This window comes from Octopus sinensis, linkage group LG2, assembly GCF_006345805.1.
Source record: "Octopus sinensis linkage group LG2, ASM634580v1, whole genome shotgun sequence".
NCBI lineage: Eukaryota > Metazoa > Mollusca > Cephalopoda > Octopoda > Octopodidae > Octopus > Octopus sinensis.
Window position 1 is genome coordinate 7,351,626 of NC_042998.1, and position 15,068 is coordinate 7,366,693.

Below are 15,068 nucleotides of genomic sequence, written 5' to 3' on the forward strand. Positions count from 1 at the left end.
TTGGTGCTAATGTACCTAAAAATAAAACTTGATATTTTGTTATTAAATTAATGCTTAAGATTTTGATATGATATAAAAGGTGTCAAACATTAAAAGCATAAATGGGCCTGTTGTTCTTTCATTGTATCAAACTGGAAGCACTCCATCGGTTACGACGACGAGGGTTCCAGTTGATCCGAATCAACGGAACAGCCTGCTTGTGGAATTAACGTGTAAGTGGCTGAGCACTCCACAGACACGTGTACCCTTAACGTAGTTCTCGGGGATATTCAGCGTGACACAGAGAGTGACAAGGCCGGCCCTTTGAAATACAGGTACAACAGAAACAGGAAGTAAGAGTGAGAGAAAGTTGTGGTGAAAGAGTACAGCAGGGATCACCACCATCCCCTGCCAGAGCCGCGTGGAGCTTTAGGTGTTTTCGCTCAATAAACACTCACAACGCCCGGTCTGGGAATCGAAACCGCGATCCTATGACCGCGAGTCCGCTGCCCTAACCACTGGGCCATTGCGCCTCCACTGTATCAAATTAATGCTCATAATGTCTAATGTTCCCATAATGTAGACGAAGATATGGCTGAGTGATTAAGAAGTTTGTTTTACAACCATGAGGTCTTGGGTTCAACTTCACTACTTGGCATCTTGGGCAAATGTTTTTTACTTATGCCTCAAGTCAACCCTTTGTGAGATAAATTGGGTAGACAGAGACTGTAGGAAAGCTTTCTGGGTTGATTCTATCTATAATTCAAAGGTACCTGCTGATTTTACCTGAGGATTACATTTAAAGCACAGCTGTCTGTAGAATGCTCAACTAATCAAAGCTAATTCAATGAGTTGGAAATTTAGGTGATTAAACAACTGAGTCCTCCTCATCAAAACCAAAGGTAACTCATTTTTATAATGAATATTATATGACAGAACATAAGTAGGTTCAAGTGTTAACGTTGTTATTATGTTTGCCTATCTCTGAAAGTTGTTAATTGCTGACGTAATTCATTAGCGTCTAAATGTGATAAGTGCTTGTGTATGCAAAAATGTGTGTGCTTATTCCTTCTGAATCCCAAAGATACGTAAAGCTGGTGCTTATCTCTGTTGAACATACAGAGGTAAATTGTTTCCTTGACAGAACACCAATCTCTTACTGACAGCTTTTTGTTTCCATCTTAAGAAATACTGCAAGCCAATAAAATAATCATCAATTTTATAGCACAGCTCCCGCCTATGGTGGTGACTTATACAACTCGTGGTACCTAGTTGGAGCTATGTGAACTCAGCCATTGAAAATTAAATGTCTTGAACAAGAGACAATGCAGTACTAATGTTAGGCTATTAACCACCAGTCTATTAGTTGCTTTTTTCTTTTTTTCTAGTAAATTATCAACTGACCCATTTTCACTTTTTAATTAAAGAATATATACAAATATGATGTAATTTATCTACGTGGAGAGAAAGTCAAACCACTAATGTTGTTTCAAGAGAGAAGAAATGCCTAAAGGATAGTAATGGAATGAAATTTCTTTAGATTTATAATCTAAGTAATTTGTGTTTCTTTAATAATTAAGATCATTAAGCTGACAATGAGAAATTATAACATTATTAATTGAGGGATCTGCACCTAAACTCTGTTGATTAACTAAACATTTCATACATGAAGTTAATTAACATCAGTAATATTTAATAAGTATAACAATAAAGTTATCAAATCATATTTACTCATTTCTCTTACTGAAACAAGTCATATTCTTGAGCCATCATCATCATCATCATCATTGTCATCGTTTTTAACTCCTTCTTTTCCATGCTGGTATAGGTTGGATGGGACTTTCTGAGAGATAGTGTTTTATGCTTGGATGCCCTTCCCAATCCCAACCCTTTAACTGCTTCTTATGACACACAAGGATACTGTGACCCTGTTTCAAAATCCAAGTTACACATGAGATCTAAATACCTGCAACCTACAAAAAAAAAACACAAAAAAATCTTGTCTTGGTATAAAAGATGGGCTACAGAAAATATTCTGCTCAAAACCACAGATTTGCTTGTCAGTTGTTTGACCTTAACCAGTTGAGCATGTCCCTTAGTGGCTGACAATATGTGCATCTCTCATTACAAGCAGAAGTAGTGGGGAAGCATCATAGCCATGTGTTGAAAGGAATTCATGGAGGTTTGGATAATTCACCTTTGTAAACATGGGTGGTTCATTCAACATCCTTAAACAACCCTTATTCAGGGACCTTTTGAGCGGGATGGGCTACTTGACCAGAAGTAAATTCTAACTGGGCCCCACCTGCAAGGTCATGCACTGTTTACCTTAATATGAGATCACCATGTCGCGCACATATGGTTGTGATGCATGTGCCTAGTGTACCCTTATCAGACGGGTAGTCATGATGGTATACTGGGCTTTGTATATTTTACCCCAGTGTCACTTTGATGGCATGCACTGCTCTCTCACTCAATAATAATAATAGGCTTATTGTATACAGTGCTCAGGTGCACTTCAACTCATCAGATAAGAGTAGTGAGGTAGAAAGCAGCACTGAAAGCCTGAATTCATGCTCAGTGCACAAATAAAGCAGAAAAAGACAAGAAAAGTAGACACTAAAAGGGTCACAGAGAAGAAAGGGTGCCTGTGTAATGTAGGCAAACTTTGGGAAGCATAGAATTATTGAAAGCTACAAAGTCCCGGTAGCTAATAGCCAACACAGATAGTTTACTCAATGCTTCAAATATTCCAAGTATGAACATGAATGAAAAGCTTTGTGTAAGCAAAACATACATTCGATCTTATAAATATAAAATGAGATAATTTATAGTCACTTATGCAAATGCAAAAATAGGTATATAGGCATATATCATCACCATCAATTAAAAGGAAAGTTTTCATATGGTTTAGAGGGCATTTTACTCTTTACTTTTTTACTCTTTTACTTGTTTCAGTCATTTTGACTGCAACCATGCTGGAGCACCGCCTTTAGTCGAGCAAATCAACCCCGGGACTTATTCTTTGTAAGCCCAGTACTTATTCTATCGGTCTCTTTTGCCGAACCGCTAAGTGACAGGGACGTAAACACACCAGCATCGGTTGTCAAGCAATGCTAGGGGGACAAACACAGACACACAAACATATACACACACATACATATATACGACAGGCTTCTTTCGGTTTCCGTCTACCAAATCCACTCACAAGGCATTGGTCGGCCCGGGGCTATAGCAGAAGACACTTGCCCAAGATGCCACGCAGTGGGACTGAACCCGGAACCATGTGGTTGGTAAGCAAGCTACTTACCACACAGCCACTCCTCTGCCTGTATAAAAAGAAAAACCTAACAAGTGTACTGGGTGCGTTTGATCAATGCACTGCCACTAGAGAGGGAATTTTCATTTTGTGAGTCTCTGTTAAAAAGAAACAAACTTTAAAATCACATTTGACCAAATAACTACAAACTTAAGGACAATTTCTCTGTGTGTGTGTGTGTAATTATGAGCATAATTTAGTGTGTTCATATACACACACATGTTCACGCAAATAGAAGCACATCTGACACAGGTCAGCTAGAAAACTTAAGTTACTTCCCTTGGCTTGGGCATCTTTTGTCAGGTTTAGAAAATACTGTTATAACCCTTAATTGTTCATACACTCCTCCTTCACACAAACACTCACTCCCTCTCCCCCCTCTCTCTCTCTTACACACACATACTTAATGAAGATAACTTGCAAACTAACAGAAGAAAGACTCACAATACTGTACAGGCATCCCCTGCAATATGGAAGCTTTGCATTTGTGATAGTCTTGCTTTAACATGGAGTTTCATTACACAGAACATATTTTCACATTCCCTTTCATGTTTATTGACTTCCATATAACATAGAAGTCAATAAAAAAATAGGCTTTCTGTTTACACAACTCCACATTACAGCAAAACTTTCAGAAGTGCAATACCTCCATGACTTACTCTTTTACTTGTTTCAGTCATTTGACTGCGGCCATGCTGGAGCACCTACTTTAGTCGAGCAACTCGACCCCGGGACTTGTTCTTTTGTAAGCCCAGTACTTATTCTATCGGTCTCTTTTGCCAAACCGCTAAGTGACGGGGATGTAAACACACCAGCATCGGTTGTCAAGCAATGCTAGGGGGACAAACATATATATAAACATACATATATACGACGGGCTTCTTTCAGTTTCCGTCTACCAAATCCACTCACAAGGCATTGGTTGGCTCAAGGCTATAGTAGAAGACACTTGCCCAAGATGCCACGCAGTGGGACTGAACCCGGAACCATGTGGTTGGTAAGCAAGCTACATACCACACAGCCACTCAGAGAATTCCTGTAATTAGGAAGCAGTGGCCGCTGTTTCTCTCAATAATGTTTTATTTTATTAACCCTGATTTAGAGTTTCAGGGCAAAGAACAGAGCCCTTTTCACAAGAATTACAGAGGACATGCACTCATTTTTCACTCAAAATTATAGAAGATAAAATAATTACTTTACATAAAACTACATATATTCTTGTAGGACGTTCAATGAACTAATACAGTCTTCTTCATCTTTTGACCTTTCGGCCAATAGATCAGCCCTGTTATATCTCCTAAGGGTTAATATCTAGACATTTTTCTGGAAGTTTGTTACAACATTTATAAACTTACACACAAAAGTGAATTTAAAATAATTCAAGCTTGGATATGCACATGATTATAATCACCTTTATAGCTGTCATCCTCATCATCATAGCCATCATCATTTTTAATGCTCATCTTCTATAATATTATAGTAAACCCAAATCCAAAGGTTATAGAGACTACATACACAAATACACATGAATGCACTGACACACACACACACACGTTAGGTCATGGTTTTGGACTGGGAAATTCTGTGAGCTGTGGTTCAAAACTCAACAGGTTCCTTGCTACATTTTCAAAGTATAAAAAGGGTGGGGAGAGAGAGAGAGAGAGATGAAATGATTTGTAAGTAACCACAGGGATGTATTATATTTTACTTTTACAACAGTTTTCTCAATATCCTATAGTCATACTTTGTCTAAATTGTGATTCCTTTTCTAATAAACTTAGCTACTCTACACTTCATTGCTACATCAGAAACATCAACCCTCAAATCTTAGATATATTATCTAAATTACTTGTCACACAACTAAATTGCCCTCTTTCCAAATTTCTGACATGAAATTCTCAATGTTGATCTTAAATCTCCAACATTTTGAAATTTTATCTTTCCCCCTAACTGCTTTACAACCGTCTTGATCTTCTGCTACTTACAATAAAATCACTAAACATTAAAGTTTTTGTGTCTGCCTAACTAGGTACCACAAGTTCCCTCTGTCTGGATTTTGAAGCTATTCTTAGTAACTCTCACTTAAGCCTTTCCCTCCCTTTAGCACATAGGCCATTGATGACTTTTCTCAACTGATCATGAATCTTGGCTGTGTTTTCCCTCTCTCGGGTCTTGTTGGTTTTTGAATTGTCATTGATGCTTCTGTTACTTTGCTCTTTCTTATGTTGGGGTTTTGGCCCTACGCAAACCCATTTTTACCTGTGGAAAGAGATGGTTCATATTAGCCTGGCTTCTATCCTTTGACTTGTCCAACATAAGAGGCCCCCACTAGGAAGCTGCATTTTGCTGACACAGCTCCAAGGCACACTAGTCACCATACTGCAACAAGGACTGGACCTTGTGGAAGATTCTCATTAATACTTAGCCCATAATATACAATATGTTTATATTTTGAATTACACATATTGGCAGCACCAAAATCTTTTAAATGCTTAAGGTCTCTATGGATTTTAATCTGCCCCCAGTAAATATGGTATTATCTTTTACTGAAATAGTCATATTCCATTATCTTTTACTGTATTACCTTTTACCAAAATACCTATAGCATATTATTATCTTTTAGTGAAATAGTCATATTCTAGTACTAGTTTTTACCGAAATTGCAATTCTCCAATCAAAGTCCCCAAAACTTCTTTTCTCAGTTTTGTAAAGATTTTTGTTTCTGTTGTTTCACCCTTTGTTAGCCCTGATTCTGCAGACTGATGATTATATGTCATTCCAGCAGTGAGGCCATCCCATCTCTCTCTATATCTAGAATGTATTGTCCGTGTGTCTTTCTTTTTCATAGATTGTGGGTTGTATTTGAGCAAATTTCATTTGTATTTTATGACAGGCTAAGGATGTCTTGTAAGTAAATTGATCAGCTTAAGAGTAAAGAATGATAAATCTCAGAGCGAGTTATAAACAGTAGCAGCAACACATCGTGACGTATATTTGCCATTTGAATATGGCTAACCCCTAAGGGTGGATGCTACTGTAGTTTGTAGCCCCAGGAGGACACCAGGATGGCTTCCCTTTGCAAATACTGATAGGGCACAGAAGTATGTCTATAGCCAGCTGGAGGAGGTGTCCTCCTGGGGCTACAAACTACAGTAGCATCCACCCTTAGGGGTTTAAGGGTAAAGGTTTTGCTATAAAAAAAGTTATCAAGAGCTTATCAGTTTATAATGTTATTGTAGAATATATTGGTCAGTGGTATAACAAAGCCATTGGAGTTAATGTTTGTGTGTAGCATAGTCTCTTTGAGAATGAGGTCGTGATTTTGTGCAATAGAAAAATATTTCTGTTTCTAAATACCTTTAATCTTTTGTTTTACCTGTTTCAGTCACTGGACTGTGGCCATGCTGGAGCACCACATTGAAGGGTTTTTAGTTGAACAAATCAACCTTTGTACTTATTTAAAAAAAAAAAAATCTGCCACTCATCATATCAGACTCATTTTCTGAACTGCTAAGTTACAAGGACGTGAACAAATCAACACCATTCATCAAACAGTGGTGGCAGTGGTGGGTGTCGGGGCTTTGGTCAGCTCTGAACTAGGGCAGAAGACACTTGCCAAAGGTGTCATATAGTGAAACTGAACTCGACTGGGAAGCAAATTTCTACCACACAGAGTATTTTTTTATTTTCAAAGTGATAGATACGTCCTCTAAATGGGAGATAAATATCTGAGATACTGTTTAGTTCTTGAACACTTTTGGATTAAATAGAATTAATGTAGATATCAAGGAAACAATCCTGTAATATTAAAACTTTCTACTCAGTTATGACACTAAGAATTTCTATAAAAATTAAACCCCACAATCTCTGACGATTACACACCTGTAATTTGGCCCAAACTGCACCCCATATTTTATACTTTCTTCCAGTGATAGAAAATAAATACCAGCCCTGATTAGTTTTTGGATCCTGAGAAAGCAAAAGTCCCACAGCATAAGTACTGCGTACATATATGGGATGATATTGCTGTATCTTGTCCAAGCATCATGAACTCATCATCATCATCATCGTCTAACGTCCGTTTTCCGTGCTAGCACGGGTTGGACGGTTCGACCGGGGTCTGGGAAGCCAGGGGTTGCACCAGGCTCCAGTCTGATCTGGCAGTTTTTCTACAGCTGGATGCCCTTCCTAACGCCAACCACTCCGCGAGTGTAGTGGGTGCTTTTTACGTGCCACCGGCACAGGTACCAGGGGAGTCTGGCATTGGCCATGATTGGTTGGTGCTTTTAACGTGCCACTGGCACGGAAGCCAGTCGAGGCGGCACTGGCATCGGCCACGTTCGGATGGTGCTTTTTATGTGCCACCAGCACGGAAGCCAATATTTATTAAAAAGGCCATATTGTAAAGATTAGTAAAAATTAAGTCACCAGTACATATAACTGCTGCTTTATACATCTTCTTTCTGCCTCTTATATTATTTATGTTACTGCCTCCATTTCTGTGAACTAGTGTATCAACTTCTGCATTAGTCCACCAATATTTCTGCCTTGCTGCCACTTAGTTTTTCTCATCTCTTGTACTTCCTACATGGATATAAATATTTCTCTGATGCCCACATCCAGTCCATGTTTTCCCTTGCAGTTCTCAATCTACAGAAGTTCCAGCTGGATGGCAACTGCATTGAATTTACTAATGTCAGGTGGAAGGGCCTTTACAGGTCATGATAAAACTCAACAAAGTAAACAAAAAAAAAACTGAAATCTAAACCCATCTAGAATGTATAGGCCTTTATGTGGACATTACTTTAGCTTCAGTATAGTCTCCCTTTCAGTACCTTGTAAAGTACCCTGAGAAGTAACTTTCTATAGGTTCACACTTTGGGATTTTTTCTTGATTCATGATGCCATATCCCTGTTCACCACTCTTGGAGCACAGAGGGCTGTTTGCAAGTATGAGTCCTGTGAGTCAGACTGGCTGTTCCAGTGCATCTCCCTTGCCATCCTCCAGGGCAATGCCTTTTCCATTTTGTCTGCTGAGACCATGAGGTTGTATGACTTACAGGAAATTGTACATTGCACTCATTAATGTAAACTTACTCAAAGACATATTCTAACAGGAAGAATTATCATTTTACCAGAAAATGACTGCTGAACTTTCTAAAATTACCAGAAGGTGATTACATTTTTTGTAAAGATAACAATCCTGGTGAAATTAATGATTTCATAGAATAATATTTACTGTTTTTGTCATTTTCATTGTTAGGACATTCTCCTACATTGTGAACTTTATCTGCCATTCTCCAACAGATAATTCTTCAGCAATGATCAAGTTATCAGGCTTCTTGTCATATTGTGCTTCTCAAGAACTTTAAAGAATGTAAAAGGTTCTGAAGATAGAGCACTTGTAAACAACTGCTTTATGGTTTTTCCATTGTATTTGTTGAAAATTCTTACTTTGCTTTCATTATTCCCAAATTTAATTTGAGTCTTAAACGTGGGTTGTTGTTTATGTACTCCTAACTTTCTTACTGGTAGAAGTAAATTGGTTTGGACTCAGTACTTTACAGTCTGTAAATAATTGATCAAAGATATAATACAATATTTGGCTGTCTGACAGAAAATAAAAACTTCAGATGCATCAAATACACATAAGGTGCAGGCATGGCTATGGTTCCAGGTTCAGTCCCACTACATGGCACTTTTGGCAAGTGTCTTCTACTATAGCCTTGGGCTGATCAAAGATTTGTTGGTGGATTTGGTAGACAGAAACTGAAAGAAGCCCATTGTATGTGTGTGTGTTTGTTTTCTGTGTTTGTCTCCCACCACAGCTTGACAACCAATGGTGTGTTTACATCCTCATAACTTAGCAGTTCAGCAAAGGACACCATTAAAATAAGTATCAAGCTTAAAGAAAAAAATTCTGGAGTTGATTCATTCAAGTAAGAATTCTTCAAGACGGTGCCTCAGCATGGCTGCAGTCCAAAGACTAAAACCAGTAAAAGATAAAAGATAAGTAATTGGCAGTTAGTGAAGACCTAAATTAAAAAGCCATGATTGCTCACATAACTTTAAAAAAGACCAGGCTACTCTTGTACAATTTTATTGGTAAATAGATTTTGAAAGTTACACTGTTGCATTTCATTTTTATCCATGACTTTATCTTTTTAAGGAAGCATGATGTCTATTTGTATTTCAGATGACAACTAATAAACTAGTGTGATGTCTCAACAGTTGCTGAGTTAGTAAAGCTCTATTGCATCATTCAGTGCTCCTTTACCTTTTTCACTTGCTGAGTCTGGAGGATGGGAGCCAGTGCCCATGACTTTTGTAGGCCATCAAAGACCGAATGAGCTTGAAGATGTTATGTTCTCTTTAAACTGTTACAGGTCAAACCCTGCAAGAAGGACACAAAGGAGAAGTATCCAGTGGGGGTGGGGCAGTTCCTGGAATCAAAGACTGGGAATAATGGTTAGTGCAGGTTTGGTTTGGGATGCTATTGATTGCAGCAAAAGCAATAAGAGATTAAAAAGTTGGGGCTGCTTGAGTAGAGAAGGTATGAGACAATCAAGCTCTGAATAACAGGGACCATTATAGCAACATTAGAAAGAAAAAGGAGAGAGAGAGAGAGAGAAGGCGGTATGCTGGTGAGTTAAAAGTTGGAGCATGTTGTTGTTGAATAACCCTTTAGCATTTGACCCGGCCATATCGGGCCCAACTATTCTACCTGTTTTATGTTCAAACTAGGCAGATCCAGCCTCTCACACCAATTCTACATTCTCGTTCTCAAAAAGAAATTAACAATCACTTTACTGAAATCTAAATGCTACGGGATAATGCATGATTAATTCAAAACAATGTGAATAAATAAGCAGTACATTTGACTGTGTAGTCTGAATTAGTGGTTTTCAACCAGGGTTCCCCAGAACCTTAGGGTTTTGCCAGTACAGTCCATGGGTTCCGCAAGAAGTTACAAAACTGCTAAAATCGGCAGTAATTTTTAATTCTCCTGTGCAGATATGTGTGCATAAAACTATTAAATTATTGCACAGGGGTTCCTCGAGCCAGTGGAATGTTCCCTTGGGGTTCCGCTCCTGCAAAAAGTTTCAAAAGCACTGGTCTCAATGCTAAAGGGTTAAATACCAATCATGCATAGCAGTAGCAAAGTAATTCAAAAGATAGAATAGGTTTGCACCTTGTCTATTTGGTAAATTGAAATACAACAGCATGATAAATAAACCAATGAAGATAATAGACCAATGTCTTAAAACTAAACTGGCAAGATTTGACTAGTATCTAGTAGTCTCTTAATAATTAATAAAAGCAATTTGAGTTACTGATAGAGAGTGGTGAAGATAGATAAATAAAGGCCTGTGGATTTTGAATTAAGCTTAAAATGATGATACGGGATTCAAATGAATTGAGGAGTGGGATATTACAGATTTATCCAAAGCATACCAGTATGAAAAAGAAAAAAAGAAAAATAGCAAATATGATGATTACAATGGTGATGATGATAATGATAATGGCTATGATGAAAATAATAGTGGATATAACATTGTGTTTTTATGTTATGGTTTTTTTTTTTTTTTTTGAAAAAGATTTATGAAATCTAAAATAAGTATATTTAATTGATTTCTTCCATCAGCAGAAATTGAATGCAAGAATGAAAATATGCAATGCTAAACCAATTTTTAATTTCATAATTGCCATTTGTGGGTGTGTTTTCTACTCTGTGTTCACTGTGTTGTTTCACTGAATCTGAAAAAGTCTTTTAACCAAAATTTTTCTTTCCCCCATATCATATTCTTTGATGAGATTCCTCAATATTTCAAAGCTGAGCTTTTTTTTTTTTTCAATACATCCAAGGTTTCCTGTGTTTCTATATCAAAGAATATTGTAGCTAATACAAGACAACTCTTTGTGAAAAGATTGCAAATCTTTTAACTCCAGTTTCAAGAAGAAGGTATCAAATCATTTTGAAAAGATAGTGTCATTTCTCAAACTTGCAGAAAAGCAAAATGAATTGAAAAAATGAAAAATGAAAAAAAAAAAAAAATCAAAACAAAAAAAACTAATATTTTGTCAGACTCAGCTTTCTTTTGAATTTCTTGTAGAACTCAAGTAAGCATTTGAAAGGACAATTCTTAGACAAATATAGAGTGAGTATGTTTTCTTACTGAGAGTAAGTTATAGTGTCAGTATTTCTATGTGAGTATAACAACTTTTGTGAGTAGTCAGAATTGTTCTCTTAACCATCAGTAATCTACACACGTCGTTTAGTCTGAGTTCTTTGTAGATTGCTTTAAATGTCTCAATGTCATGCCAACAGTCATTTTCATCCACGGTGTTTACTTACATAGTTTTGGTAGATACTCAACACACTCTTACTTTTGTTTGAATTTTCCCCTCATTTATGTTACCTTCCAACTTCATATTTGTTCCTAACTTAGTTTAGTTCATATGCATACATAATATATATATACATACATATATATATATATATATATATATATATATGTTTATATGTGCACATACTTTTACATGTATTTTTATACATTTTGAATTATTTACTTACAGTATGTATGTATATATATATATATATATATATATATATATATATATATATATATATATATACTTCGTTTTTGCGTGTGTTATTATTGCCGTAATATCCCTCCCAAGACACCACAAGATACATTTATATATATATATATATATATATATACACACATACAAGCAATATTTTTTTTTAATTTGTGCATTTCTAATTCTGATGAAAAAGTAGGAGCCATGATTTAGTGTATTTGATATTTTCAGAGAAACTTACCTGAACATGAACTTTTTTCTTTATATTAACAGTATAATAATGTTAGCACTGCAAAATGTTAGTCTTGGAAGTATTTCTCTTTCTTAAGGAAAGATTCTGGCAACAATTAAATAATTGACTGAGTATATTGTAGCAAGTAGAATTCCCTGAGACTATTTCATACGCAATAAAAAAACTTGAATTTAATACCAGTGTCAGATATGAAAAATATATTTGTTTTGAAAATTAGTGTACTATAAGTATCAATTTTTAAAAATCAAATTATATTTTATTAATTACCCTTTGAGAAAATGAATAAGTTATGGTCAGAAATTAATCTTGGTAAATAAGAATTTTATGGGTGTTTTTTTTTTCATGAAAATTATGTATATAGCAATTTTATTATTAGGATTATATTTTTTAAAATATCCCTGATCCTTCCTGAACTTATAAATTTTCTTCTTTCCCTGAAATGTATAAAAGCAAGCATATGAAAAAACTTGATGAAAAGTTTTTAAACATAAGATTGATTTATAGTTCAAATAAGGAAACAAAATACTTTATAAAGTGCAGGAGTACAAAGTACAGGAGTACAAAAAAGAAAAGGCAGTTGGAATGAAGTTGTAATTCTTACAAAAATAATGATAAGAACAATTAGCAAAGAATACTAACATTTATTTTTTTCCTTTGAGGTGAAATGTACCACATTCTGGAGAAAATACTATTTTTGTAGCTCCCCATGAAAGGAATTAAGTATATGGGTCATTTTAGTCTAAATAGTTTGCAATTTTGATGTAAGAGAAGCTGAGGTCTGCAAGAGAGGCTGCAGCTTTTCTCTGGATTAAGTAGTATAAAGATGCTTGTAGTAAGCCTGCAATTGTTTTTTGATGTTAGTTTTAGAAAAGCACATGTCTCTGTTTGTCTGTCTGTTCGTCAATCGATCATAAGAAAAAGAAAGTAGTCAGGATTTGGACAAAAACTATATTTACCACTTTTGTCCCTGTGGTATGAATGATGAAAGAGGACAACAGAAAAAGGAGAAAGGAAATATAATCAGGTCTTACCTCGGCGAAGATTAGTCTACCAAAAACTCAGCGAAGATCAGATCTCTCTCGATACGTCTCGTCCCTTCCTCGTGTGAGCTGCAACTGCTGCTTCGTTGATGCCACACATGCGTCATCCCTCACCGCTTCTGTCTCCTGCCGCGCATGTGCCCTACAAGCCCTACTTCCGCCCTCCCCTATCTGCCATCCTCTCCATTGACACCACAGCCCCCTTGAGTGAGGTGTTCATCATTCATGATGAATCCTTGAAAGGGCCAAAAATGCTAAACAAATAATTTCTCTCCAAATCCTGGCTACCTCCTTTTTCTTAATATATAAAATCTGTACACCTATTCTAACAATCTACACATAAAGATCCCCTTCAGTCATGAATGACCATGGGTTTGCACCTAGAAAGTTACCCTCTGAGGCACAAGTCTTGGCTGGGTTGTTTGCAGAAGACTAGCACCTGCCTATGCATACCACCCTTCCCTCTCCACGCCACCAATGTTGTCCAAGGGAAAGGTAAATGGTGACACAACTTGGCATGAATGACGTTGCAATTCATTCCTACAGGTGAGTGAACTGAGCAACAGGAAAATAAAGTCTCTTGCTCAAGAGCACAACACACAGCCTAATGATTGTAAACTCAGTGCTCTAACCACTAAGCCATTCACCGTTACCCTTTCTGCATGCATACATACATACATGCATATGTATATATATTAGTAAGATCAGTAAAAGGAATACAACATCAGCCTCATTGGGGTCTGATGTGTCTATACCCCATGCACTCTACCTACACTTCCCATCTGACCATTCTGCATTGATGTCCCCCATTTAGCCTCACCATTTAACCACCTCTTGCTATCCATTGTGCATTCACTCCTATTTTCTCTAGTACTGGTGCTATGAAGAAAATGCACCCACTGCACTTTGTAAAGTTGTTGATTTTAGGAAAAACATTCAGCCATAGAAAACAAACAAAAATAAAACTTATAAGCAAGATGATTTTCTCTGGCCCACCTTGGGGAACAGCAATTACTCATCCAACCCATGCCAGCATGGAAAGTAAATGTAAAAGGATGGTAGTACTTGTGTGTGTGTGTGTGAGCATGTCCCCAGTGAGATGCGATTTCTCTTTATTAAATTTGATAAAAAAAAAATTCATCAAAAGTTTCTAGTTAGAGTTAATTATGAAAAAAAAGTTGTGTAGAAAGCTAAAATTATCCAACATTTTTAGAAATGAAGTTTATATTAACAAAATAACTATAGAAATTATGTTGTTTAACTCAAAACATCAATTTATCAATATGAAGATCTTGTCTGTGGAATAACTAATATTTAGTAACTTAAAAAGCATATCATAGTAAATGTTTATAAGTTAATTTTTTTTTTTAGCTTACAACATGTTTATAGATCGAGTATTGCAGATTAACAATTTACGTTTTCATAGAGATATATTGTGAAAGTTTGAAAGTTCAAAAATACTTAAAATTTCAAATTTTTGCATATGACTTCATAACACCTACATTTTGCTTCTCTTCATTTCAACTGCTTTTTTTTTATATTTTCACTAATTCCAGAATTTAAAATCAGTCCATCATTTCCAAAAGATGGAAGGAATAAGTAAAATACTACAAGAAATATAAATTACTTGCTAACATACATCTGCTTACACCTATTGATATCAACCTGCCTGAGATTACCCTTAATCCTAGATTACCCTTAATCCTAGATACAAACTTCCTGCTTTAACCCTTTTGGCACTCAGATTACTCTGTCAAATGTAATACTTATTTATTCACATTGCTTTGAATTAATCATACATTGTCATGTAGTTTTGAGATTTTGATGCTGTGATTGTTTATTTTTAGAATGACATTGTAGGGTTAGTGTGAGAGGCCAGATCTGGATGGTT

At 36.2% G+C, this 15,068-nt stretch overlaps 1 protein-coding gene across 6 annotated transcripts in view; it reads left to right on the plus strand.

Annotated features, from left to right (window-relative positions):
- LOC115223847 (ras-specific guanine nucleotide-releasing factor 2) overlaps window positions 1–15,068 on the plus strand; it is a 670,879-nt gene that overhangs the window by 575,704 nt on the left and 80,107 nt on the right. For 4 of the 6 annotated variants that reach the window (XR_003882837.2, XM_029794538.2, XM_029794547.2 and 1 more), the window contains one exon: window positions 11,413–11,457. The exons of the other annotated variants lie outside the window; for them this stretch is intronic. Coding sequence is in view for 3 of the 4 variants with exons in the window: in XM_029794538.2 (XP_029650398.1) it covers window positions 11,413–11,457 (45 nt within the window). In the remaining variant the exon portion in view is untranslated. The remainder of the gene's footprint in view (window positions 1–11,412; window positions 11,458–15,068) is intronic. 6 annotated transcript variants of the gene reach the window in all.